The sequence below is a fragment of the Eurypyga helias genome, unplaced genomic scaffold (genome assembly GCF_000690775.1).
Source record: "Eurypyga helias isolate BGI_N326 unplaced genomic scaffold, ASM69077v1 scaffold12643, whole genome shotgun sequence".
In the NCBI taxonomy this organism is placed as follows: domain Eukaryota; kingdom Metazoa; phylum Chordata; class Aves; order Eurypygiformes; family Eurypygidae; genus Eurypyga; species Eurypyga helias.
The window spans coordinates 34285-61981 of record NW_010240662.1 but is presented as its reverse complement, the minus strand read 5'-3'; the positions used below and the strand labels follow the sequence as shown (position 1 = coordinate 61981).

Below are 27697 nucleotides of genomic sequence, written 5' to 3'. Positions count from 1 at the left end.
CCAAGATACAGAGTCAGAGACCACTGAGTCCGACCTGTACTAGTAATGTACAGAGTCATCCTGTGAAGTGAGACAGTGTGAAGTGAGGACAAGACATTCTTAAGAATTTTTTCTAGTTATTCCTGTGACTTAAAGGATGTACTGTCCGTTTGCAGAAGCATTCTGAAATCCAAGTTATACGCCCTGCTGTAATTGCTCTTCCAGACTCTATACTCAATTTTAACTGACGACTAAAAAGGCAGGCCTAAAAAGAATCAGTAGCTATCTTTGTACCTTGGGGAGTATTTATGCAAGGCAGAATGGTTGTAATAGTAAAGATTTTTATTAATTAATGCTCAGTAGTTTGAGAGATAGGCAACATGGACCCAATCTCTAACTCAGTATCATGTGAGAAAGAGTGACATACAGATTTTCTGCACCTTGGGGGATACACACGGCTATTGAATATCACACCAACCAACCAAAGAAGACTGACAACATGCTCACAGAGACCATAGACCGTACGGATGCAGACAGTATGGATGCAGACAGTAACAGTGTGTGCTATGCAAAATATGGATACAAATTTTTTAATCTAGGTTCATTCGGTTCTGGTTGTCATCCAGTGAGTACCTAACAATCTAGTGAGAACCAAAATAATAAAAATATGAAGACGACACTAAGGTGGGAACCTCATGAAGATCAGAATTCAGTAATATTTTTACAGAAGTCAACACTTTTCACAGGTCTTTGGTTAATGTACAAAGCAATTTATAGATAATACTGTGACCACTGTAGCAACTTCATTCACTACAAATTTCCAGCAACTTAAATACTATATTCTGGTTTATCTGTTTACATGCAGATTTCAATGAATTAACAACTTTTTCAGTGACACTGACAGTAGGATTGAGGGCACCCTCAGTAAGCTTGTGGACGACACCAAGCTGTGTGGTGCGGTCGACACGCTGGAGGGAAGGGATGCCATCCATCAAGAAAGCTGGGGGGTTGGAACTAGATGGTCTTTAAGGTCCCTTCCAACCCAAACCCATAGACCGTACGGATGCAGACAGTATGGATGCAGACAGTAACAGTGTGTGCTATGCAAAATATGGATACAAATTTTTTAATCTAGGTTCATTCGGTTCTGGTTGTCATCCAGTGAGTACCTAACAATCTAGTGAGAACCAAAATAATAAAAATATGAAGACGACACTAAGGTGGGAACCTCATGAAGATCAGAATTCAGTAATATTTTTACAGAAGTCAACACTTTTCACAGGTCTTTGGTTAATGTACAAAGCAATTTATAGATAATACTGTGACCACTGTAGCAACTTCATTCACTACAAATTTCCAGCAACTTAAATACTATATTCTGGTTTATCTGTTTACATGCAGATTTCAATGAATTAACAACTTTTTCAGTGACACTGACAGTAGGATTGAGGGCACCCTCAGTAAGCTTGTGGACGACACCAAGCTGTGTGGTGCGGTCGACACGCTGGAGGGAAGGGATGCCATCCATCAAGAAAGCTGGGGGGTTGGAACTAGATGGTCTTTAAGGTCCCTTCCAACCCAAACCATTCTATGATTCTATGAATTGCTTACTTCAAAATAGGAAAGAAAGGGGGATTGAAGAAGAACAATAAATTTCTGCTACCACATTCTTCATCATTATTAATATTCTTAAAATGCAAGTATTATTTTTACTGTCACCATTAAGCATTCAAGACCACAAGTCATATCCCTTCCTCCAGCTAAAGTGATAGTCTCAATATGTGATATTAAATAAACAATAAAGTTGGCATTTTTTCTATGCTTTCTGATTGAAACCTCTTAAGTGTAATGTGATCATAATTCAGAACTTTCCTCTAAAACCAGGAATAGAAACTTTTATCTTGCAAAATTTAAGCTGTCATTTAGTCATCTTTAAAAAAATAATTAAGAATTTTGCTCTAAAGAATTCTGGTTCACAGAGATTCAGGATACATAGAGATTCAGGATAAAATTGTGACGACTAGCAACACTACATCAATCTATCTTGAGAAGATTCTCAAAAGTCAGGGTTAATTTTACCCATACACCTCTTACATGAGATGTGCAAGCCTGTATGGTGAGGAATATAGAGTGGATTGGAAGTGGGATGCTGTGTGTTGCACAAAGAAAAAAAAGTGATGCGCAGACTCTAGATAGCCATTAGTCTCAGCTCTGGCCATCTAGCTGAGGGCATCCATTAGCTCAATCCTCACGCAGGGTGGAAAGGTCACAGCACTCATGTTGCTGTTCCGGTCTCAATGCCCCCTCCATGTCCTCTCCTTGAAAACACAAATTAAATTGTGAAATGGAAGAACGCTGCTTTTAGGAATGCAGGTTGACATTTATCAAATGGTTACTCCTGGTTTGGCTCACAAAAAGGAAAATGTAACCAGTGGCAGTGGTGAAAGGAACTGTAGGTGTTGTGGCTGAAGACAGAATGCAATGATTTTGGTTGTACATGATGCAAATACACAGTTTGTGCTGTGTCTTGCGCTCTTTCCTCAACTGCCTACGCTGGAGGGAGTAGGAATACAAGCAGTAAGCATAACACAAATACACACTGACGGGCCTAACGCAGGTGGGAGAAACTCTCACCCTCCATCATGCCTGAAATATTTAGTTATTGCTGTTAGTTACTTCCCAAACAGTCAATTTTCCTCCTCTTAACTCCATGGGATTAACAGCAACATTTGAAGAGAGAGAGATCTTCAGTCTTAGCTAGACTGAAATGAGGAGATGAAAGAGCATTGCTGGTTCAGAGGAACCATCCTGGCTTTCAAACAAAGCAGTGATATTAAGGGAGGTTGGTCACACAGGCAGTTTTATGTATGCTGCTCCACTCTTACAGACCTGCCATGTGGCATAAGCTTGCAGCTGCCAAACCATACTAGGTGAGGCCTTGCTAGATGTTAAAAGAGGTGTTAGTCTGGAGATGCTATGCATCTCCAGGAAAAGATATTCCTTCCTCAGCACTCCAATGAGCAGCACCATCTCCCATGTTGCTGATGGAATGCCTTGATTTTGGGAGTCCAGCCTTCCTGATGCCACCAGATAAGGTGGTAGTAGGGTGTCAGGGAGGTAAGTTTACTAAATTTCAGCCAACTTATTGGTATTGTGGAAATGAAGTCCTACATGTGTGTGTGACCAGCTCCCCACTGAGCTCCTGGTCAGTGAACTTGAGATGACAGTCAGCTACCGTGGAGGGGGATTATTGTAAAAGGGAATATTATCACATGGATCTTGACTGATTACACAAGAGAGACTTAGGCTGTTTGAAGAAGACGACAGGTACAGTGGTGTGTGGTAATGATATGCTGAGACATGTAGCAATATTCTCACATCTTTCACATTCCCAGATGTCTGCCAAAACTTTTTTTTTTTAACTTTAACATATTTGCTTCATTGGATTGAAGTCATACCTTGTGCATACATAGTTCACCTTTTCTGGTGTGGCTGAAACTGGACAGCTTGCACCTCATCTGATCTAACATTAGGTGAGAAAATGGTTTGTTCATCTAAACTGACAATGGACAAACAGGGAAGAGAATTAAGGATCTGTTTGGACTTGTAAAAAGCATTCTTCTGCAGATGTCCTCAACTCCTTTTGAGTACTCCACTTTTTACAGAGGTTGTGAGATACTAGCCTTACTGTACAAAAATACGCATGAATAATGACTGGATAACTATTCCCTAAGCTTAGTGACACTGTAGAGTCAGTCACCTGATAAAGGCTTTACTTTTGATCTTATTCCAGTGAGTAACTAGTTTTAAGAGTTGTAGGTCAACAAGTGTGCAGCCTCTCCAATTTGCTTAGATTTAGAGTAACCTCAGCTTCTTGAAAGATTCATCATGAACAGAAGATTGTTACGGTTCTCGTAACACGGGAGGCCCATGGATAGCAGCAAGGCCATGGGTCACTCCTTCCAATATTTCTAACAGCTGGCTCACTCCCTTTGGAGAACTCTCAGGTGCAGTAGAAACTGAGACTGATCTGCAGAGTCTAGATGTCTAGTCTGTAGTCTTCATCCTAATACAGTCATCTAGAAGTGGTAGATGTCTGCTCATGGTAAGTGTTGATATCGGGCTTGTAGACATCTGTTATTTGTTAGCTGAAACATCTTACATTTAGGAATTTTTATCTAGAACAGATTAACTAGTATAGTGTAGCTACCATTTGTGAGAGAATAGCATCTAAAAGAGCCCAAATCTGCATTTTTTACAGATGGTTTAGCACCTTGGAGCGTGTCAAATGATGAAATGAAAGAAAATATTTCCCATTTCTTGATTCACATTGCTGAGCTATGACAATTCATCACAGATATATACACGTTTCTGGAAAGGTCAACCCGATGCTATTCACCAGTCAGAATTGTCATCAACAGACTCAATTAATCACTTGTTCACCATGACTTTACGCTGTTTCCTGAAACTTTTCACCAGAGAAACGGAAACTTGCTGAAATGCGCAGAGTGAGGATCTTTCCCAGTTTTGGCTATGTGGAAGTGTTTCAGTTTATCTAGTCCATTGAATAACCTTGAGAATTGTGGGGAAGTTTTTGCTATTGCAGCTTGAGTTTTTATCTATCTCAGCCGCAGGCCTAAATCTTTGTTTGCCTTAGAACAGCAGTCATTCAAAATCACTCACTGTATAAAAATCTTTTCATTTAGATGCAGTCTTTTACCAGTGATGTTCACGCAGCATTTTAATGGGATACAGAGGCCTCTTAAATCCAGACAGTTTTCTACAGGCAGCGTGAGGCTTCAGACAAGACAAAGCAATGTAACCTCTCAGGCAAGAATGTGGTATCAGCTCCTAGGCTGTCTTGAGGTAAACAGAGATGCTGTGGAGTGTAATGTTCATATCCAGCAGCTTGATTGAGCTCCAAATGCTAAAGCATGTCCTAGGAAGGCATTTGCAGTGTTATTAACAGCCATTAGCTCACAGATGCTAGATTTACATGAGGGCATAATAACCTTAGGAATCCTGAAACATCTGGCAAATGGCATCAGGAATGTAATTTTGGCTGGTTTTGACTCATCCACTGAGATGTGGCTCCTCTGAGTCTGCTTGTGAGGTTTTTTGTGGGTCTGGGACAACTACAGCTACCTCTCAGTGCCCAGCACTGTGCTCTGAGTAGTGGTGTTAGACCACCAGGACCTGAGATATCTCTTGTTGTATCTCATGCACTCAGTTTGCCTCACTGCTTTAATTGTTTCGTAGCGGCACAAGGATGCCAAGTCATTGTCAGGCAGCTGCTTCTATGCCCCAAGGGTCGAAATCCAAAAGTTTTTCATTTTGAAACCTGCAGGTGAAGTCACTGTGTCGAGATCATGTTAAAAAGGTGAAATTAACATCTTACATAGATTCACCCTTCTTTTGAACAGCATTTGTATCTGACCCCTAGATTAGATTTTGCGTGGAGAAATAAACCAAAGTTACAATATTAGTTTTCTATGAGCTTGTTTCTTTAATAATTAAGTTGAAGTACAGCATTGGTGTGTTCAGCCCATGGCCAAGATCAGGTGAGATGAAGGAGATGGTGCCTTTTTTTCTTTTTTCCCCAGTATGTGATGCACTGGAATTTTGTTTACCACTTGGCCAAAAAACCCCAAAATATCAGTCTTGCAAGGGAAAGACTCCAGAGCTGTATTACAGCTGGGAGCACTAGCACCCAGGTTGCTTCACAGATCATAGTGCCACTGTCCTGAAGCTTTTTACATGATGCCCTAGTGCTACAATATGCTATTTTGATCATTTATCAAAGCTTCCTTTGACTGTGATTGTAGCTGGAGAGCACATAAATTGAGCAACACCAGACAGTTCATGTCAAAATAATAAATAAAATCTTTTTTAAAAGCTCTATTCATCATCCAGTGATGCCTACCTAACAAACTAAAGGTACATATGTAATTTCAAATAGTATTAAAACATAAAATTCTAATAGCTTTATGAACAAAAGGCCTTTGATGGAACCTGGGAGGCTTTCATATCTCCAGTTGTTTAGAGTGTAAGATGGCTGCATAGGGAGAGAAATCCTACTTCAGGAAGTGTGAAAAGTATTGGATCTCAGGAAATACAAGCACATTGCTGAACAGTGCTTTTATAAATATTCTGACCTTAAATATCATTTTACCATTACCATACGTAGAAATCACTTCAAATGTTCATAGAAACCATGTTAGACGCCACAATCATTAGCCTGAGATTCTCCAATTACTTTACATCAGAACCCTGTCATTCTTCTCAAAATGAAGACATTTGAGGCCAGAATTTATTCTGAGATGTAATTTTGTACGTATCGGGCTCACATAATTATGGAGTGATTATATATTTGTACATTTCTGTCTTGCACTCTTAATATAGTGAAATTAATTATCTTGGGGAAAAAAAAATCTATGCTATTTCTATGTATTTTAAAGGACATTTTCCCTGTATATTTCGACAACGATCTGTGACCACAACAATCATCATAGCATTATGACACCCATATTTATTTTCAACATCAAAATTTAAGTAAGATGCAAGGACACATTGTTTTCCAGAGAAAAGAACTCCACATGAAGAAGTTCACCAATATCCAGCCCACACTTCACATGGATTAGCAAACAACTATATTTGAATGCTGTATCTGAGTACGCAAAACCATGAAAAGGAACAAAAAATCTCTCGTGCAGTTTACTAGGTAGTATGAAAATATTAGACAAAATGAAGTTCACGTTACTAAAATCTCCTGAACTTCAGGAAGTCTGTTGTATCCTTTGTTCACTAAATCAGCTACTTACATTTTGCCTTTGGGAGCCAAATTGCATTAAGTTAAAATGGCAATAAGAATTGAGAATTAAAAAGCTGTTAGGCTAATTTTTTTTTATAAGACCAATGCCAAGAATCTATATTCTACATCTTTCTTACATTTTACTTCTTTACATAAAGTATCTGTTTATCTATTTGGCATCAGAAACATCATGCCAGCTGTAATATAAGACTTGAGGCAAATTGTGGTGTTTTTAAAAATAAAGCCTTTCACAACCTTCCCATTTCCTATTTGCAAAGTCCTGGAGAACCCTACAGAATAAACTAGAGTTCAGGGTGATTTATTCTGATGTAAGATAGACCAGCCAATTTCTTTGCCACAACAAAAGAAGGATGAAAGGAAATTTCCAGAAGAATAACTTGGGACTATTCCACCCACATTATTGGTGCCTGTGTGTGTTTATGTGTCTCCCTCCTGTACTGTAACACACCAAAACGACCGTGCCCTGTGCTGTGGTCCATCTACAGTAATCTGTTACAGGCTACAAAATTGTCTTATCTTCACAGTGACTCTGGCCACCATGAGCTCGTTTGCTGCGAAGACAACATAAATCCCAAATTAGAATTTCTTCTACAAAGTCTCGGTGAGAAATGGAAGGAAAAATTGTGCACATTCCGGTACCAATGTGCAGCCTGACTAGTATCTGAGGAACAAGGACTGCTGGGGAGGACGGTGCACAGCGACAGGGCTGCATGAACACAGGACTACAGTCACTGGTAATCAGCTGCACTAGTGGAAAACCCAATTGGACCTAAAGAACAAAAATCTCCACCATGAGCGTGGTTGTGTACTGGGACAGGAGCCCAGGCAGGCCGTGGGATCTCTGTCCTATAAAATTTTCTGAAGTCCCATGGACGAAGCCCTGAGCAATGTGGTCTAACCACGAAGTTAGCCCTGCTTTGAGCAGGAGGTTGGTGAATGGAGGTCCCTGACAACTGAAATGATTCTATTGTTCTCTGATTGTCTTCTCCTGCAGGAGATGACAGCTGCTTTGGAAACTGAATTAACCTTCCTCCAAAATTCACAGACCTGATGTGACCCTCCAAACCTTTAAGAGAGTGGTCTGCAACCTTTATTAATCTGTGGACAGGAAAATATTTCCAGTGGTGGTCCAGATCTCAAGAGTAGCTTTAAATCTCTTCAAAGGAAGTTTCTTTTATTTATTTAGTTTTCACAGATTCTTTAATAGTAGGCCACAGATGCCTACGTGTCCATATGTCACACTGAAAACTCTTGTTTTGATGGTTCTAATGAGAACAATGTTGGATCAGACTCGATTTTCATTATTTTGCAAAACCATCCTTTCTAAAGAAATAAATTTGCACTTAGTAGTCTGCGCTCTCTGCCTGTCTTTTTTTGTTCTTTCCATACACAGACTCCTCTTGAATAAACAGCCTATAAACCAAAGAACATCACATCCCATTTTTACGTAGGAAAATGCAGAGCTGTTTTCTCCCTTAAAATAATGTGAAATGGGAAAAAATAAGCTACTTGGCATTATTGGAAAGAAAAATAAAAAGAAAGTTTCATCTGAGAAGTTTATCTTATAAGGCAGACGTATTACACATTAATACAGAAAAGTAATATGGGAACATGTATGCTTTCATGAAGGGAGGGGAACTCAGAAATCTATGTCTTATTCTACTTGTCATATAAAAGAACAGAGGAACCATCTTAATTACCTGTTTCCATTTTCCCATCTTGTGCTGCAGGCCCATCAGGAATTACACTCTTCACCTGGAGAAACTCATCTGGCTCATCCCCACCAATGATGGTAAATCCAAAACCCATGTTGCTTTTCTTAAGAGTTGTGCTGAGGAAAGTCCCCTTCAGCTGTGACGCATCACGGGTGAAGAGTGGTTTTTCTACATCAGTCAACACAAAGAAGAAAGACAAAAGTTCTGATCTAGTCACAACACAGCAGGGACAGCAGATAACAATACTGGCTGACAGCAGGTGACAGTGTATGAAAATCAAGGAAATAAAGAGTGCAGGCATTCCAGGAAAAAAAAAAATTTGTGAGTACTTATATTAATACAAAGCTTAAACCACATTTCTTATCTATGACAGTTCATCCATAAATGGGGAGTTATAAATGTTCTTTCATATTAGAAATACATTTAGAAGTGGATATTGTGTAGCTAAAATAATTACAACAATAAAAATGATCTGTGAGGTAATTTTAAAACCTCTTTCCTAACCAATAAATTCAGCTTTGTCGACAAAGTAATGCATTCTCCATAATTTCCCTCCCACCCTCAATAAGGAAAATATCCACTGAATATCTTATTCCATTTGTAAACAAGCAGGGCTAAGTATCAGGTGAGCTTTTCTTTCCAAACACGCGGGGTTTTGGCATCCAAGAAGTGACACACGTAACTGCTGTGCAACCCTCGCATGCCCTCTCCCCGTGCCTCGGTGTGCGGTGTGGGTGGTGGGGGCTCCCCGTGCCCCTCCCCGGTGCTGCCCTTGGTGGGGATGGCTGGGAGGAAGGTGCAAAGGTTGTGAGTTCAGCTGCTCTCGCTACGCCTGCAGCGGTGGGGGTGGGCTGGCCGGCAGCAGAGGACGTACCGTGCAGCCTGCGCGTCCCGGCAGGGTCGCGCCGACACTGGGGCAGGTCATTCATGCTGCGGGACCTCTTGGGAGCGAGGCGCGGGTGGGCGAGTTTGGGTCTAGGTAAGGTTGATGAGGAGCTTTCTACTGTTACAAAGGAGAACAAGCCTCATTCTCTGGCTATAATCTTATTTTAAAGTTTATTCGTCTCTACCAATACTGTTTGCTGCTTATACAGCTCATTTTATTAATCACGTTAATTTTTATGTTACCAAGAGGCTGTATTCTTGTAAACCCCTCTAACACAGTGCTTGAGGCTTTTAACTTAATTGATGCTTGCTAGATGAGCTAGCTTAGAAACATACCAAACATCAATTAACGGTAATTTAGAGAAAGTACAATTAATTATTTCAGCATTTCCAACCTCCCGTGCTCAGGAGAGAGTTGTACATTCCCAAAAATAGAATTTATGATTTTATTTAGAAAATAACTTGGGGGACTTATTGTGGTTTCTGTTTCTCAGCCTTTAGGAAACACTAGGGTCACCTTTTCTGTCATTTCTCTGAGTATTTTGGGCGGCTCATAAGTCCTGCAACTCAGAGCTCGGACATTTAGGGAGGAAAATGCTAGGAAATAGGTGGTAACATAGTGAGAATTGTCAGCACTACTCTTTTAATCAGACTATGACAAAATCATTGTCACATAAACAGGAGAGCAGGATCTTTCATCTTAACTAAGATAGCTGACATGGTACTGTACCTCGGAAACCTTGGGCCTGCATAGGCTTTGTTCCAAGTTCTGCGTTGGGCATGTTATGCTGCTGTAGCTTCCTTTTTGCTTCTAGGACAGGGTTTTCAAATTGTGTTCTTCTATTTATGTGGCTGGAAAAAATTTGGTTTTGATTAAAAACTGGGTGCAGTTGGGGAAAATGATCATTTTCACAGTAGGATGCTGTATGTGACTTAGGTGTGTGCGGTTAGAGAGCGAAACCGTTATGGAAACCCAATGGGCCTGAGCATGTCCCTTCTACTCCACACAGTTTTGTTGGGGATGAGAAATGCACAGTCTGATGCTAATGAACAGCACTGAGAAGGGTCCTATCATTTCAATATGCTGAACTCTGCTACACACAAATGGTTTTGATCTGTGGAACTACATAGTAAACAGCAGTACTGCTGAAGCATGCTACAACAACAGTTTCTCATGTCTTTAGTACAAGACAGGATCACAATGGGACCACAACTGAGAAAAGGGGCTTGTGCTGCAAGCATCGTTCTGGGGAAATAAATACATATGTACAGAAGGGCAGGTTTTCCAACATGTTACTCCTTACCCATTCTCACTGAGCTACCATGCACTGAGGCCTGAAAATCCAATCCCAGTCATGGGCTTTCAGCACTTGAAGAGCTGACCAGAGAACTTTTAAGACTCTGTGATCCTAAAAAGGGTCGAATAACTTCAATTTATACCAAAATGACTTTTTATGCCATATTAAGCACTTTTCAGGTCCCTTGGGATTCAGATCCTAACAGTGCTTCAAAGAAAGTAAGTGGAATTGCCATTAAGAAGTGAGGTAGAAGAAACAACAAGTCCTATGGGAGTGCAAGACTCATGTAAAAGCATATTTGATTTAATGAAGGGAAGTAAATGTGATAAATCCCGGAATTGCTACTTTTTAACATGGCTATAACTTACTCAAGTGCCTGCTAACTTGCCCTCGTACTCTAAAATTTTTATTAATAGTTTTCTTGTAAATTTTAGTCTATGATGCAGACAGAGAAAATCCCTTTTGTTTCTTTCCTTCCTCAGACAAGCTTTAAGATTGTAGGCTTTATGTTCCTAGACTTTGGCTTTCTAGTTAGACCATGCTGTAATTGTCAGGGTCTTCAGCACCTAAGTCTGTTGCAAACCTCAAAACATATGACGGAAGGGAGATGAACTTCACCAGTTAAAAGTGGAGAAAGACAAGACTTCCATGCAGTAAGTAGGGTAAATATGAACTACTAACATAAGCATGAAAAAGGTAATCTTCATGCTACCAGCTGTTGTGATGTATTTCAATATTGTAAAGGAAATACTGCTTTTGTTACTACACAAGGCAGTGATGAAACATGCGTGAAATACTACACAAAGTTCTGATCACTCATCACCAAATAAAATGAATCCATAGAAAAGATTTTACAGGAAGACCAGTGAAAGAAAGTGTCATCTATGATAGAAGACCAAAAGAGTTTTAGCTTTGTATTCAAGCAGAATTAATTCTGATATATAATTGCATTCTTTGAATACGTTTGGAAGTAAATACTAGAATGTATTAAAGATGTCAGGATTTCAGACTTGAAATCTGTAAGCTTCTTAGAAGCATAAGTGTGAAATTAAGAAACAGTTTCCAGTAGCAGATAGGGGATAAAATGTCTAGCTTGTTTTCCGTTATCATTTGTTAAGGTTAAAAACAGGGTTGCTACACAGTGGGCTGAGTTAATTGCTTTAACATAGGGATCATGTCTTATTTTAGGGGCTCTGAAGTATCCTGCCCTGGTCTTTAGCTGCCCTTCCAGAAAAACAGGGTTTCCTGTAGCTTTTGCACGACACAGATGTAATGGATATGCAAGATCACACTACACATCTGCATTTAGGACCTTGATCTATGCTTAATGTCATTCTGTAATTGCAGGGCATATTTCCGTGCCATCGGAGGCCTCTTCCAGATCTAAGTTACAACTTATATGGGGTTCTGTGACATTAAAAAGGTAGGATTTTAGCTAATATAGGATTGTGTCCATGGCTCAAGGAACATCAGTTCCCGTGTTTGTGGGAAGATAATGGAAGAATGCTGAGAAGGACTGTACACACGCCCAAGTGACTTGCAGCTGGGATGTAAAAAGTCACATATATCACACTAATCATTGTTTAGTCTTGGGTGCTTGACAAGGAGAACATCTGTGTTTAGATAATACAGGCCTCTGATGGAGTCAGAGGCACCCTACTGAACATGCTTGAGGTTCCTGCCCCGCAGTGGGAAAGAACAGAGTACAACGGCAAACTACGCCTGCGGGAAACCCTGGTAAACAGGTGAAAACAGCAGGTTTGGCGATCCTCTAGCTCCGTGTTCTCTGTGTTCCCCCTTGCGTGCCTCTGCCTGAGTGCTGCTTTGGGGATCCCCCAGTTCGTGAGGTAACGGAAATAAATTTACTCTTTGCATTTCATCCATGGTTTTGTGGTCGTTCCTGCATCCGACCTGTGTCGGCTCACACAGCTGTACTGGCGTGACAGCTAGAATTTGTTGTCCCCTGCCTCTCGACAGTTTCTAGGTAGAGCTTAAGCTGCAGTTTATTCCATTTACACAGAAATGTCTTCAGTAATGGCTATCTTGAAAATGACATTTTTGTCCTAGCAGATCAGAGAGGAAGACTGGCAGAGGTACTTGAAGCACCTCAAATTGTTGGTGCAACCTTAATAATTCTTAGCTCCATTTTATTCCCACGACTTGTTTATTCCATGTTTTATGGCAGTGTGAAGTCTCAAAAGTACAATGTGAGAATTCCAACAAATTCAAACAACAGCATTAAATAGTGTATACAAGAGGAGACAAAGAAAAGAAAATTGTAGTGATAATCAGTCATTTTTATCAGTCACTAACACTGGATCTATGCTCCTAGGCTGATGAGACATGAACCACTTCCCTTTCAAGCAATTTTAAGTGCTATTCAGCTTCATGGCTAAATCAGAAAAATTGTTCCTGATGACTTTACCTGAGAAAGAATTTATTAAGCTAAGTAGCTCTGGTGAAAGGACATTCTAGCTTTTCATCTAGCTACTTCAACTGCACACAAAATAGATTTTACTAACCTAGGCCTTACTAAGACACGCCAAATGTGAGTTTTAGAGATGGTTACAAGTAAGTGCTTTTCTGGTTAAAATAGATTTTGGATGCAATCATCAGCTCATTGCTCATAACACCTAATTCAGTGAGCATTTCTATCCTCACTTTTCTTCCCTTATTTTATACAATGCATATTAAACATAAAAGATGAATCCAAAGACGAGGATCCAACAAATTTCTCCTAGCACCACTGTGGCTGTGCAGAAAAATCATGCTGCCTTTTTTTCTTTCTAGTCCTAGGAACCCTGAATTTCCCTCTGCAGAGAAGAAGGGGTAGTTGGTCCTGCTGTCCTCTGTTAGGTCATCATATGCTAACTGGGGACAACCCCTCAGAGGTAGGATGTGATTTGGGGCTGCATTTAGCTGTGAAGTCAGAATAGGATCTTTTGTGTTATGAATAGGTACTGTCACCACCAGCCAGCCTGTAAGACATCGGCACCATTCTGCTAAGTTGGTTTTGTGATGGAGTTTCATATTGGATGTGCTTAAGACAACTGAAACACATTCTTAGGAGACTCATGGGAAGTAATGCCTAGTTGGCAAATTTTAGCTGATGGCCAAGATAATGAGCCCTATCAAAATGGTAGCACATCTAAGCATGTGCATCATCAGGAGGACTTTAACCTATATCCTTTTCTTAGCTACTTTAATATATGGTTTTCGGGTAGTTTGTGACTCTAACTTTTGAAATTGTTGCCTATAACCCACCAAAGTAATTCTGAGGATCAGAATGCCTAAAAGATGGACATTCTGATGTATAACTTGTTAATGCCTAACTCCTATTTACATTCACATTTTTCAGTTGCTAATACTTTATAACGACAAAAAGACCTGAAGTAAGTTTTTCTATTTGAGTATTAACTAGAGAGCTGTCAGAAATTTTGAGTCAGAGATGTACATTTTTTCCAGAATAAATACCTGTATGGCTGATTTAGCTGTTGTATTAAGGAGACTATGTCTGGAAATTGAGTTCTGTCTTGTAAGTTCTGTCTTGTAGTTAATCATCCTTAAAGGAGGAAATAATCTTTTGGCAATTAGAATGCTGAAAGACCCAGTGCACTCTAATAACCACATTCCCTCCATCGCCCTGCACAGCTAAGTGCTGCTAGTTCTTAGTTTATAAATTAAGAGAAAATTGCATGAAAGTTAACCTATGTATAGGATACACTTCTCAGTTCTGTCAAATGCCTACAACTTACGAATGAAGCCTGGACCTGCATAACAAGGCAAATGAAAATTTCAATAATGTCTCACACCTACATTCATGCATGATTAAGAGAGAAAGTTATATTGGGGACCTTATTTTTTAATAGAATTTGCAAATCTGTTGTGATTAGTCTCTATTAACTTTGCTAGCGAGACCTTTAAGGTTTCTGTTTCTTCTTCAGCTTTTCCGCTGGCCTCAGAGAACTGGAGCTGAGCATGGCTGGCTCTTGTAAGGTGAACCTGAGTCTGTCTGCCTCATTGCTCATCTTTACAAACTTCCCATGGGATACAGATATTTCAGCGAGCAGAGTATACAAGCCTTTCTTTCACTGACAGATTTAAAGACCTGCATGTAAATTTGGACCGAACTTGAATGTGTGAAAGTTCATAACATAACTTTTCATGATTTACCCACTTTTATGACATAATTGAGAGTTTATTGTTATCTGATTTTATCTAGTTAAAACTGAACCCATCTGTTGAATACTGGTAATAAAAAAGGCGTGACTGCCACTTTTTAGCATGAAATATGGAAAGTAATCTTTGTTTCAAACTTATTGAGCTCAGATAGCAAATTAAAATATGACACCAAATTGAAGTACAGCTCCATTTTACTGACTATAAAACTCCTTATGAACATAGCGTGGCTGCAGTTTTAATGCCATCCTGTGAACATCCATTCCACTTCTAAAAACCTCTGAGCCTGCAGTAGGTTTGATATATCTTTCCACAAATCTTATCTGTGGTGGGATTCATGGATTTGGCACTAACAGCCTTGAAGTATGTAACTGCCGAACAACATCTGGGCCTGGTGACTTGTGTCTGTTTACCTATGGGTGGACATGAAATGGAGATAAATACAGGTTCTTTTTCTGACTCTGCAGTGGAGTGTGAGCCTCACCCGTGCCAGAATGCCTTGGGCTGCACTAACAGAGCAGGGTCTCAGTAAGAGATTAATGCCCAGAAATTGCACAACACCTGTCACTCACCAAAATACACTAAAAAGGACTGGGGCAGAAGACTTACACCCAGCAGCTGTATAATTGCATGTGTAGAAATCTTCAGGAGGGGGGTAAGTATGAAGAGATACATGAACTCCAGCCCCTAGTTACTCGGGGACATCGTAAAAGAACTCGGGCATAAATAGAGAGGGTAATTTAATGGCATTACATAGGGACTTAAAAAAATTACCCAACTTTTTGCTTGATTCTGGACTGATTAAGCTTGATGAGGGCTCAGCAGCAAGGCAGATGGGGCTGCTGGCTCTTTCACCTGAGGGCAGGGAAGAATGCAGGGACAAAGAAGCAGAGCAGGTGCTACTGCATTTGGAGAATGGGACAGAAGGAGTCAGCAGGGCAGTGGCCAAACACTGATTTCATTTGTTTGTTTTCTTTGTAGGAGGGCTAGGGAAGGTGTGTGGGTATCCACAAGCTGCTTCTGCTACAGCAGTAAAGAAAAGGGAATCTTAATCTTCTAACCCTCCAGAAAACAGATCTATGATCCCTGTCCAGCTCTACCCTGTGTATGTTCACAGTAGGATATCCTGAGGTCTGGAAAAGCTGCAACCCCCATATCTGGAGAGTGATTCTGCAGTCAACATGTTGGTAAGGATTCAAGAGGCCAAGGAAATAATGTGTCACACAAACTAAAATTTTCTGGTTTGTATGAAACAACTAGAAAAAATGTACTGCTCAAGTGGCAGGATTTGAAATTGAGTTTTTAAATCAGGGGCCACCTTCTGTGAAGATGTCTGTTGTTTAATAAAAGGAACTAATGGATAGACCTTTCTCGACCTTTCAAGCACTGTCTGCACAGTGACAGGGAGTGGCTTTCTGCCTCCTTGCCTACATACTTTGTGTAGAGAGAAAAGTGAGAACTGACCGCCCCGAAGAGGTATCACAATTTTGAATCTAGATTCACTTTGTGTAAGTCTCACTCACTGTATTTAGCTAAAAAGCAGAAAATATCATCTCTCTGATTTACTTATTTTTTGTAGGAACTGGCCAGAACAGGTTCTACCTAGTACTTCAAACAAAAGCTTTCTGTTCCCCTTTGCACAGAGGAGCAAGAATATTTCTTCTTGTTTCATAACTAAAATAAAAATGGAAAAAAATGAAAGCAAGGATTGTTCTGTGAAAATAGATATTTATATTCCCTTATTTTCAGCTGCACTTTTAAGTACAAAATAAAACACAACATCCCTAAAATTTTATATGCAGCACATAAATAACCTGCCTTCTGGTAAAAACAGTATAAACTGCAGCAAGGAAGGACTACCCAGAAAAGGATCTTAACTGAGCTAAAATAATTATAATTTGCTCTATTCATTGATTAACAACATCTCTACCTCACTGGATATCCAAATATTAACATAGAAATTAAAAAAGCCCCAAAACTTTAATGAGTATGATCTTTGTACAAGTATTAGCTGGAATGATACCATGATAACAGACCCTGGAAAAAAAGAATGACTGAATGCCTGAGTCACTGATTTGCAACACACTGAATATGTTGGGACTCATTAGCTGCATTGATGACTAAGTATACCCTCAGTTTAACATGTCAAGTAATTATAACCATGCCTTGCCAGGCTAAGCACTGCAGAGGATACTAGCATTAGGTTATGACATATTAACAGCAACTTAATATTGAACTTGGGAACTTACTCAACATAATAAGTGCCATAAATGGGATCATCAATTTTCTCCCAGCCATATGGAAGCTCTGAAAAACAAAGAGTTATCTCTCTCAGTAAATGCAGTACAGAATGCTAAGCCTTCTAATAACAAAACTCTGGATCTTTGCTGGGTGTCAAGGGAAATAACATGATAGTGAAATTAGAGTAAGTGACCAAAGCAAATGCCAAATCTTGAACACACACCATGGAAGCCACAAGTAGTAGTAAGTTGAAAATTTGCATGCAAACACAGATCTGTCTCTAGAACAACACATTGAACTACTTTATTGTGCGAACAGCTGTGCCAGCCAACAACTGTAGCACATCTTGTATGACATCACCGCTGGAAGAAATGAGGGCATTCTGTTTTCCCAAACAGGTACATACAAAGAAGTTCTTTGCCTCCTGCCATGTAAGTACAGTAGGGTATACCAAAATGTTACTGAGAAGTTTTAACTATTCGTCTTACTGTGATGGCCATCCCACAGCCTCCAAAGGCAACCTGTTCCAAAGGTTAGTTATACATCAGGGACATCAGAGTACATAGTAGTACATGGTAGTACAAGCCAAAATATTATAGCATCTTCTGGCCGTAAAACTAACAACATTTTGCAAAAACAGAGATCTGTAAAACATTCCAGTATTAACAATTAAAATGTTTAATACATTAATTTGAAGATCTTGAAAATAAATCTGTGTTCATGTACAAGCTAACTGTCACATATATACCCATATATATTTTATCATCACTCACACTGAATGCTTAAAAAATTATTATACTGCCAACAGAACTTCATCTTTTGTTTAAAAGGCACCAGAGGGATGTTACAAGTATCTCAGTTGATGCAGAAAGCAGTGCTAGATGTGATGACTTAAATGGAGGAGGCTCATGAAGGGATAGGCATTCCCATCACGCACAGGTATCAATTTTTGTGCAGTTAAAGACTATAACACAATGTACGGGGCTGGTACGGAGATTATATAAGGAAATTTGATTTTGGAATTCCTATCTCATACTTTTTTTACTTTCAGAGACAATGAGTACCAAACTAGACAGAGCAGAACTGCTGTAGCTCATACTGAACGCAGTCAGTATGACTGGCCTTAAATATTTAACTGGCCTTAAAGAAGTATACTTAGATGATTTGAACTTCCTTTTTTTTTTTTAATGTGCTCTAAAAGGCAAATTGGAAAGTAAATTCTGACTGGCAATAGGGAGATTAAAGAGTTAAAAAACCAATATTAAGAAATTGCTTAATCTCTGCTTGTTACTTCTCCTTTAAATGCATCTGTAATGGCTGATCATTTCTTTAGTGAACCTGCTCAGACTGCTGTGGCCTTCATGTCAAATTTCTCAGAGGACATCCCTGCTCAACCTATTCCAATACTGCAGCGAAGGATACAACCTTCTGCCAGACACTGGCAGGTGAGGAACTCCATGTTACTCAAGGACTTCCATAATGTTGATAATCAGTTCTTAGAACATTGTTAGCTTTGAAATCTTCACAAGTCCGCACTCTGAACTGCTTTTGTCAGGGCTATTTATTTATTGTCACTTCATAGCAATAAATGCAGAATAAGGTATTGAAGCAGGTCACAGTATCCTAGGAGGGCTGTGGTTGGAAGGGACCTCTGGACACTGTCTAGCCCAACCCCTCTGCTCAAAGCACGGTCACACAGACCAGGTTGCTCAGGACCATCTCCAGTTGGCTTTTGAGTGTCTCCAAGGATGGGGACTCCACAGCCCCTCTGGGCAACTTCTTCAAGTGTTTGATCACTCAGAGAATTAATAACTTCTTTTAGAACTTCCCGCATTTCAGCTTGTACTCTTTACCTCCTGTCCTGTCACTGGACACCACGAAAAAGAGCCCGATTCCGTCTTCCTTCATGTTTTTATTTAGACTGATAAAATCCCCACTGAGCCTTCTCTTCTCCAGGCCAAACAGTCCCAGCTCCCTCAGCCTTTCCTTATAGGGGAGGTGCTCCAGGCCCTTAATCATCTTAGTGGCCCTTCACTGGACTCTCTCCTGTATGTCCTTGTCTCTCTTGTACTGGGGAGCCCACAACTGGACCCAGAGCTCCAGCTGTGTCTCACCAGTGCTGGGTGGAGGGGAAGGATCATCTCCCTTCATCAGCTGGCGGTGCTCTGTCACCCGCAGCCCAGGAGGCTGTTGGACTGCTTTGCTGCAAGGGCACGTCACTGGCTCACCAAGTCACCAAGCGTTAGACCCTGCTGTCGCTCTTTCCAGAGCAACAGTAAAAAGTCCTGCTCAGAACTTCAGTAAAACCTATAGGTGGTTGACCCTAAATGGCTTCCACAAAGTTCTGTGTATCATGACACAAGACTGTGGAATGGAACCGTGAGTATTCAAACAGAAAGCAGCTGACGCGCAAATCCTGTACTGCCCCTACAGTAAGTTTCTTTTCCAAGGCATGCATGATAAATAATGCAACAATTTGCTCTGAAAAAAATGATGCTTTTACCTAACCCTTGACACAGAATGAATATTAAGGATTAGATTAAATACTATAGATACATTTTATTTTCATGTAACCTTGCAAGGTTTTCTTCCCCTAATTAATGTTGCTTTCATATCTGGCTATCTAAAATTACATTCCCTTAGGGAAAAGTGAGGTAGGTACTGGTAAAATCTGTACATAAAAATACACACACACACATGCACGCACACTGACACACACAAATGTGTGCATAAGACTCTTCCTCAAAGTATGTTAGTAGATGGAGGTTTTTTCATCTATGAAATTAAAAAAAAACCCTATATGTTTTGCCCAAATTTAGCTATTTTTATGTACATATATACACTTTAAAGTATATAGATGCAGACGACATACTATATTTTACATATTTATGAAGATCTGAAATAATCTGAGGATTTACTATTAACCTATTGGCCTATTTTTTCGTAAAGTAATGACACATAACTGTATGAACTGGCACAACTATTGAGAAGGCAAGTGGCAAATCCCATTTTCTAGTGTAAAAGTCTGTAAAAATTTAATGAATTGGACATATTATGAAGAACCCACTTTTCATTGCATGGACTGAACCACTGATTATCTAACATCATAAAATTGTAATGGGTTCAGAAAAAAGGAAATAAAAAGTTACCTTAGTGTACCATAATAGATATGAACTCTATGTAAGGCTATGCTCTAATTTCATTTTTCCATTTCAGATGCAGCCTGTAGGCTATGTTTAATTAAAATTCTGTGTTGACCAGTAAAATGGGATTGCTAGAGCACAAACCCCAAGACCCCTGCCCGCCAAGTACTGCAGATCAGGTTAGTGGAGTGTTTACTACAGAGTTTCTGTTAGGAGAATCTTCTGCTACATTGCTTTCAGGAGCACTGTGATTATTTTTCATTACATTAAATAGCAGCATCTATTCAATTTTTCACTACTGAAATGAAAGATTACAGGACAGAAATACTTTAGTGCTTCATAAAATTGGAAGCTAAGCATTTGCGAAATTAGGGGTGAGGGCATTACAGTTTCCCTTTTTCATTTCACTGTGCCCAGGGATGATCATTAGGGATGACAGTGAACAGTAAATATTTATAAAAGACAATTGTTATAAAACACTTGTGAAGGAGGTTACTGTTGGCCACCAAGATCTGAATTGTGAAAGGAGCTATAAATTATAGTATTCTCTGATATTCATTTGCTAGCACTAGCATGCTAGTTCATGTATAATTTCTGCATCCAATGCTTTCATGGATATCGTGCTATGTAAGAAGTCTCCAGTTTCATGTGCTCAACATTTCTATCATTCATGTCTTTCAATTCTATTGACTCCAGGAGGCTTTCTCTTTAAAAAATAAAAAAACCAACCACCAAAAAAACCTACTCATTATTTTCAATCTTCAGTATCTAACATGCATGCCAACAGATCTCCTTCTATCATCCAGTGAAGGGCCTGTTCAGGAACATTCGTAAAATCACCATTTAAGAAATCAGCAATAGTTTGTGCAGCTTTTGGCAATGTTGATACCACGAGTGGATGGAAAGGTGCTGTATAAACTGTATAGCATGTTTTCACATTTCATGCTTTATTCCTCACCACAGAAGCAGCATCTAGCTAACACTGCAGGAGTCATCCAAAAAAAAAAAGATCAAAAAGGCATAGCTGATACTCAGACACTTTGCTCAGTATGCATCTGAGTGAGCTTTTAAATGCAGAAAGAGCTGCCCAATGGTATCAAAAGCCTTTGTATTTTCAAAAAAAAGAAGGACAGAAAGAAAGAAGGAAAAAAAGAAAGGCAAGGCTATATGAATTCAAGCAGGTCATTTCAATAGTCAGTGGCAGTACCTTCTCATCACAGTCTGCTTATGCTGATGGTCCAAATGCTCTTATTCTGCCTTCTTAAAGCTGTTGGGTTTTGGAGTAATTTTTGATGGCGCCACTTAACCTTCCCTAGGGGTGGAGGAAGGAGTACATTTTGGATCTCAATGGGCCAACATGAAAAAGCATACTACCAAACCCAAGGATTAATTTTTCTGAAATTTATGGAGTACTAACTGTGTTGAAGAAAGTCATAAAAACGTCTCAAGGTTTCAGAACAACAGCCAGCATTGTGTCACTATCCTGCTGACAGGCTGGAAAGAAAGATGAGAGCATATTTTTTGAATCAGCTACAACCAAAATATTTGTATAGTACAAAAGAGTATCGTATGAGAGAGAAAAAGGAAATATAAAGCCTACTGTTATTGCAAATGCTGTCAATAAGGATGTGGAAGCTGTGGAAGTCAGCATGAATTTGGTTCACCTGCCTTGTTACCAGCCAGGCACAGGTCAGGAATCCTTTTCTAACCTATGTATGAGACTTCTCAGAAAACATTGTCTCTTTCCACGCAACAGTCTGTGTTTGTTTTATCTCTAGCTTTTTCTCTTCTCTTTTCTTTTCTTTTCCTGTTTCAAACTTAGTTTTGCTTTTTCAGCTCAGTTACCTACTACAGAGGCTATCAGATGAGCTGGGTTAACAGTCACAAAATACTATGCAGTGGCACACTCTTCCAGTTTCTTCAAAAGATATAGTCTTTGCAATTATTTATCTGTAAGTCTAAACAAATGGTCCTAACCATGTACTTTATATAGAAAACGTCGCTTGCAATACCCTAAGGCACAGTAAACAGATTACCAAGGAGCGGCGGATGCTGCTCCCTCGGGAGCAGAGGGCTGGAGATGTCTGGTTTGAATGTTCTCGTTACACATGTCCATATGGCACTGCTGCATTGGGTTTGCATGGCAAGGTTTTGGTAGCGGGGGATACAGCGGGAGGGCTTCTGTGAAAATTGCTAAAAGCCTCCCCTGTGTCTGATAGGGCCAGTGTCAGCCCTCTCCAAGATGGACCTGCTGCTGGCCAAGGCCGAGTCCATCAGCAGCAGTCACAACGCTCTGCGATAACACGTCCTCTGCAGACAACAAGGGCAGTGGAGAAGGAGGGCAAGAGGTGCTCCAAAAGGACATAGTGGAGATTCCCCAGCAGCCCGTGGTGCAGCCCATGGTGAGGCAGGCTGTGCTCTGCAGCCATGGAGGGTCACGGGGAAGCAGAGACCCCATGCTGGAGCAGGGGCATGCCCGAAGGAGGCTGTCAATGGGGCTCCAGCCCAATGGGGCTCCAGCCCGCACTGGAGCAGTGTCCTGGCAGGAGCTGTGGCACTGTGGAGAGAGAAGCTCAGGCTGGAGCTGGTTTGCTGGCAGAACTTATGACCCCGGGGGGGACCCAGGCTGGAGCAGTTTGTGCAGAGCTGCAGCCCATGGGAAGGACTCATGTTGGAGAAGTTTGTGGAAGAGTCTCCCATGGGAGGGATCCCATGCTGGAGCAGGGGCAGAAGGTGAGGCGGAAGGAGCAGCAGAGACAACGTGTGATGAACAGACCACAAATCCCATTCCCTGTCCCCCTGTGCTGGTGGCGGAGAAGAGATAGAGAAAATCAGGAGTGAATTTCAGTCCAGGAAGAAGGGAGAGGTGGGGGGAAGGTGTTTTAAGATTTGGGTTTAGTTCTTTTTTAACTCTCATTTGATTGGTGATACATTAATTTTTTCCCCAAGCTGAGTCTGTTTTGCCCATGACACTAACTCCTGAATGATACCTCCCTGTTCTTGTCTCAACCCTTGAGCCTTTCACCATACTTTCTCTCCCCTGCCCAGCTGAGGAGGGGGAGTGACAGAGTGACTTGGTGGGCACTCGGGACACAGCCAAGGTCAACCCACCATACCAGCCGACACATGAAACAGATGGAGTAGTTGTGCTCCTGCTCCTGCAGCCTTGTTACAGGTTGCTACTAGGAAAGAGAGGGTAACATTGCTCACTGAAAATCACTATTTAACCTACTATCCACATATCTGTGTGAATTCTGCTAGGTCACCTATCTGCATACCATAAACAACGAAAAAAATCAACAGTTATATGTTACGGTAACATCCTTTACACTATGTCAACAAGTTCCTCCACTTAGACATGTTTCAAATGTCACTGCCAAAGCTGGAAAATCCAATTACTAACATGAACTTCTCTAAGATAGTGTACAAATAAAAAGCTGCTGGAGAAAATAAGATTAAAAAATTGGTAGTTGCATCATTCACTGTCTCAGTGAAAATAAAACCAAAGGCAGCATGGTCAGCTCCACCTCCATAGCAAAACCAAATTAACTCTTCTTGTCATGGAAGACCTGAAAAATTTAGGGAAGGTACCAACTCCAAGCCAAGCCATGTGAGATCAATTTCAATTAAACTTGTGTTCTCCAACTTCCTTTCTCATACCAGCAAATTTCACAATGTCATGACTGTTTATGTTCTGTCTGTAATCACAAACCATTCATGTGCAATTTATTCTCATGAATAAAATGACATTATGCATAATTTCTTCTTGCACAATGGAAACAAATGTCTAAGTAACATTCACATCTGATAAATGCATTTTCTTCCTTCTGTGCAGCTTATTGTGACATGCTACATCCTTAATTGTGCAGAACACAGATTACTAAATATTGCTATCAATTCAATAGTATTTTCTCCCAGCATTGTTACCAGGTGAAATATTGCCAACAGTAGGTATATTTTTAACATTGCATGTACTTGATCCCTCTGACAGGAAGAAATGCATAATGTCTAATTATGATTTGCATTAATACAGTGAAAAAAATACTAATTGAATTACTGAGGTTTGACTATCAAAAAAAGTTCATAAAGGACTTGTTAAGTTATTAATTTAAATAAAAATTTAAAAAGCAATTAAAAAGAAATTAGGGGAAAAATACCTTATATGTTGACAATTTAGTTAGGTTATTGTAGACAGTGTCTAAGATAGTTTTCTTAATAAAGACTTAATAAGGAAATCAATTCTCAACAGTCTAGTAGGCAATAGCTGAAGCTGTTCTGAGCACTCTCCATAGACCTTTTCAAGACAAAGCTTAAGGTTTCTGTTAAAAGATTACAAGCAAATGACAAAATCCTGTTTTCAGTGTATTTAGAAATAACAGATTTAAGGAAAGCAGAAATACTGAAAAATACGTATTATTAAAACTTTTTCCCCCCCATCGAATTATGTTAGCCATTTGTCTTGTTCTCTGTCCTTATTCCTGTGTTATTTGTGCTGGGTACTTGGTTTCTGTTACAGGAAGTTTGAGGAGAGAGAAGCTTGTTGATCTCACAATTTCCACTGAAGTAACCAGTGTTTTTTCTAATAAACACTGCAAAATCTGATTTTTTTAGCTACAAGTTCTTGCCCAGGAGACTGGATATGAATGCATCCAGGCTTCCATGGAATAACAGCTATGTGCCTTAGCTTCCAAGAATAGTTTGGGATAATTTCTGAATTCTGTGTTAATTACATGTTACCTCATTTTTAGTATAACAAAGGGGACACCTAAACAGTCACTGAAACTCTTCTCCTCACAGCTTGAGCTTTAAACTAGCCCTAACGTGGGCACTGCTAGGAATGAAGTCACTTCAGGATGAATCTCGGTGCAGAGCGCGAACCAGCCGGAGGAGCTCAGCACACGTCGAGGAGCTGCAGCAGCACTGTTCAGACGCACATAAGTTCCAAGTTCAGACGCACATAAAAGGGATGGTTGCAGGCACACTCGTTTTGCCAGCAGAAAAGGAGCCCCAAGAACATCAACTGCATGCTGCATTATCAATTTGTGTTCCTGAAGTTCAGCAGATTTGCTGCATGCCATGTATACCTCCAGTGTGGAAGATTCTGCCTTTGAAACTGATTTTATTAACACAGCGTTTTTATGATATATTCTTTAGACTTCGAAGCAAACAGTCTGAAAAGAGCATTCTTTTTGATCTTCTGGATGTTCAAATCTTTCAGTGCTTGTACCTCATTACCGACTCTATCAATTCAGCCTTGTTACAAACCAGTGTTTTCTACCTAATAACTGCCTGATCTTATGAAGTTAGGCTTTTCTTCTATTTGCTTTTCAGTCTTTTCATTTATTTATATTATTTCCTTTGCTGTTAAATATTTAACAACATACCCTGTGAATTTATGCAGTTATTGAATTTACTGTTATTATATAACCTAAAAACCTTCAGTTTGTCTACTGACCTAAAAAGACCCATAAAAGTATGTAGCTACTAATAGCGCAGGCTGGACCTCATGGGAGGCAGCTAGGTATTGTGTTACTAGTATCTCAAATTCATATATAAGCTTCAACATACTTTAGCTAGCTGTTCACCTCTTAACCTCTGGTATAACAAAGAAAAAAAACCCTATTATTCTGTAATAAACCCCAAGGACACATTTTAATGCTATTTTCAGTGCCAAACTTCACCGAAGTGGAGAGAGGATTACCCTCAGTCTTGCTTCACAGGGCAAGTGCTCCTGCCCATCTTGGTGACCCTCTGCTGAACTCACTCTTGTGTATCAATCCAGTTTTATCATGTACTGGGGATCCTAAAACTGAATGCGGTATTACAGATGAAGTCTGTGTCTGTTCCCAGCCTGTACTGTTGCAAGATTTTCTTCCTTCCCAGGTGCAGGACTTTGCATTTGTCCTTGTTGAATTCTGCAAGGTTTCTGCTGGCCCATTCCTCCAGCCTGGCTATGTCCCTCAATGGCAGCCCTGCCCTCAACCATGCTGACCGGTCCCCCTGGGGTCACCTGCAAAGTTGACTTTGTGGCCTCCGTCAGACTATGCATAAAGACGTCAAGCAGAACAGACTTGCTGTAGACTCCTGCAGTACTCCTCTTGCACAGACGTTCAGGTATAGTATGGCCCATCAATCACCACCCTCTGAACCTCACCGCCCAACTAGTTATTTACCTGTACAGTTCTCCATCCATCCAGATTTTTAATGCCCTAAATGTGATACATAAATATTGTCACACACAGTACAAAAAATCTTGCAGAAGTCAAGGTAAATGACATCCACTGCTTTTTCTTCAGCCACAAATCCAGTCATTTTATCACAGCAATGAGGTTGGTCAGGTGTGATTTGCACTGGGTAAATCCGCACTGGCAGTTCCCTGTCACCACACTCTCCTTTGGGTAAATGCGATCTCAGAGGACTCACTTCATGATTACGTCAGGGCCTGACTCCTGCCAGTGTCCTGAGCTCCCCTGTCACAGCATCTTGAACTTCACTATTTCGTGGTCACGATAGCCAAAGCTGCCACCGGTTATCACACCTCCCACTAGTTCTTGCTGTTAGTTCAGAGCAGGTCCAGCTGTGTGTCACCCCTCATGGGCCTGTCTCGTAACTGTATCAAGAAGTTATCCCCAAAAACTACCAGAAATCTTGTTGCTTGCTTCTCCTCTGCCTTGCTGCCCGTCTAGCGGATGTCAGGGAGGTTAAAGTCCCCCATAAAAGCCGGAATCTGTGATCAGAGACTGCCTTGAGTTGTTTAAAGGCTTCCTCACCTTGATTAGGGGGTCTGTAACAACAACACACCACGGTCTCCCTTACTGCCCTATACTGTGATCCTGACTCACAGACTCTCCATCAGCCAGCCAGCCATTCCATAGGAGAGCTCCATACATCCAGGCTGTTCCTCTGCACAGAGGACAACTCCTTTCCTAATCTCGCTTAACCATCTTTCCTGGTCAAACAGGGTATTTTACCTTCTTTCTGACTGATTTTTAAACTAAAAACTCTAAACTTCAATTAAAATTTCAATCAACGTTAGAAAACCCTTTTTTCGTGACTTCATTTGTCTCACTAGGCCTTGAGAGTCTCAAGTCAATGTTTGAACATAAAGCACACAGCATAATGTTTTCTGATTTTGTTGTTGTTGTTGTTTGTTTTTCTGCCTTGTTATTACACCAAATGGCAATTACTTGATTTTATGTGGCAGGCCAGTGAGGCAAATGGATAGACCTATTATAAAAATAGATGGGAAAATGTAGCATCTATGGCGATAATGAAAAAAAAAACCAAACCCCAAACAGCAAAGAACTACTTTGTATTCTTACAATGAACTGATTATCTGTGGGTGGTCCACAAATGAAAAGCTATCCTGCCCAGACTAAAAAATTTCACAGGAGCAGTACTTATTTGTGTCGAGCTTCAACTGCC

The 27697-nt window shown here is 40.3% G+C and overlaps 1 protein-coding gene across 1 annotated transcript in view; it reads right to left on the bottom strand.

Moving 5' to 3' along the window:
* Positions 1 to 18963, bottom strand: part of LOC104507281 (membrane-associated guanylate kinase, WW and PDZ domain-containing protein 2-like) — a 41083-nt gene extending 22120 nt beyond the window's left edge. The window contains exons 1-5 of the mRNA XM_010148513.1: positions 18831 to 18963; positions 17138 to 17195; positions 10142 to 10263; positions 9401 to 9529; positions 8512 to 8694 (exon numbers count right to left, since the gene is read on the bottom strand). Coding sequence (XP_010146815.1) covers positions 8512 to 8694; positions 9401 to 9529; positions 10142 to 10263; positions 17138 to 17195; positions 18831 to 18963 — 625 coding nt within the window. The remainder of the gene's footprint in view (positions 1 to 8511; positions 8695 to 9400; positions 9530 to 10141; positions 10264 to 17137; positions 17196 to 18830) is intronic.
* Between the last annotated feature and the right edge of the window lie 8734 nt (positions 18964 to 27697).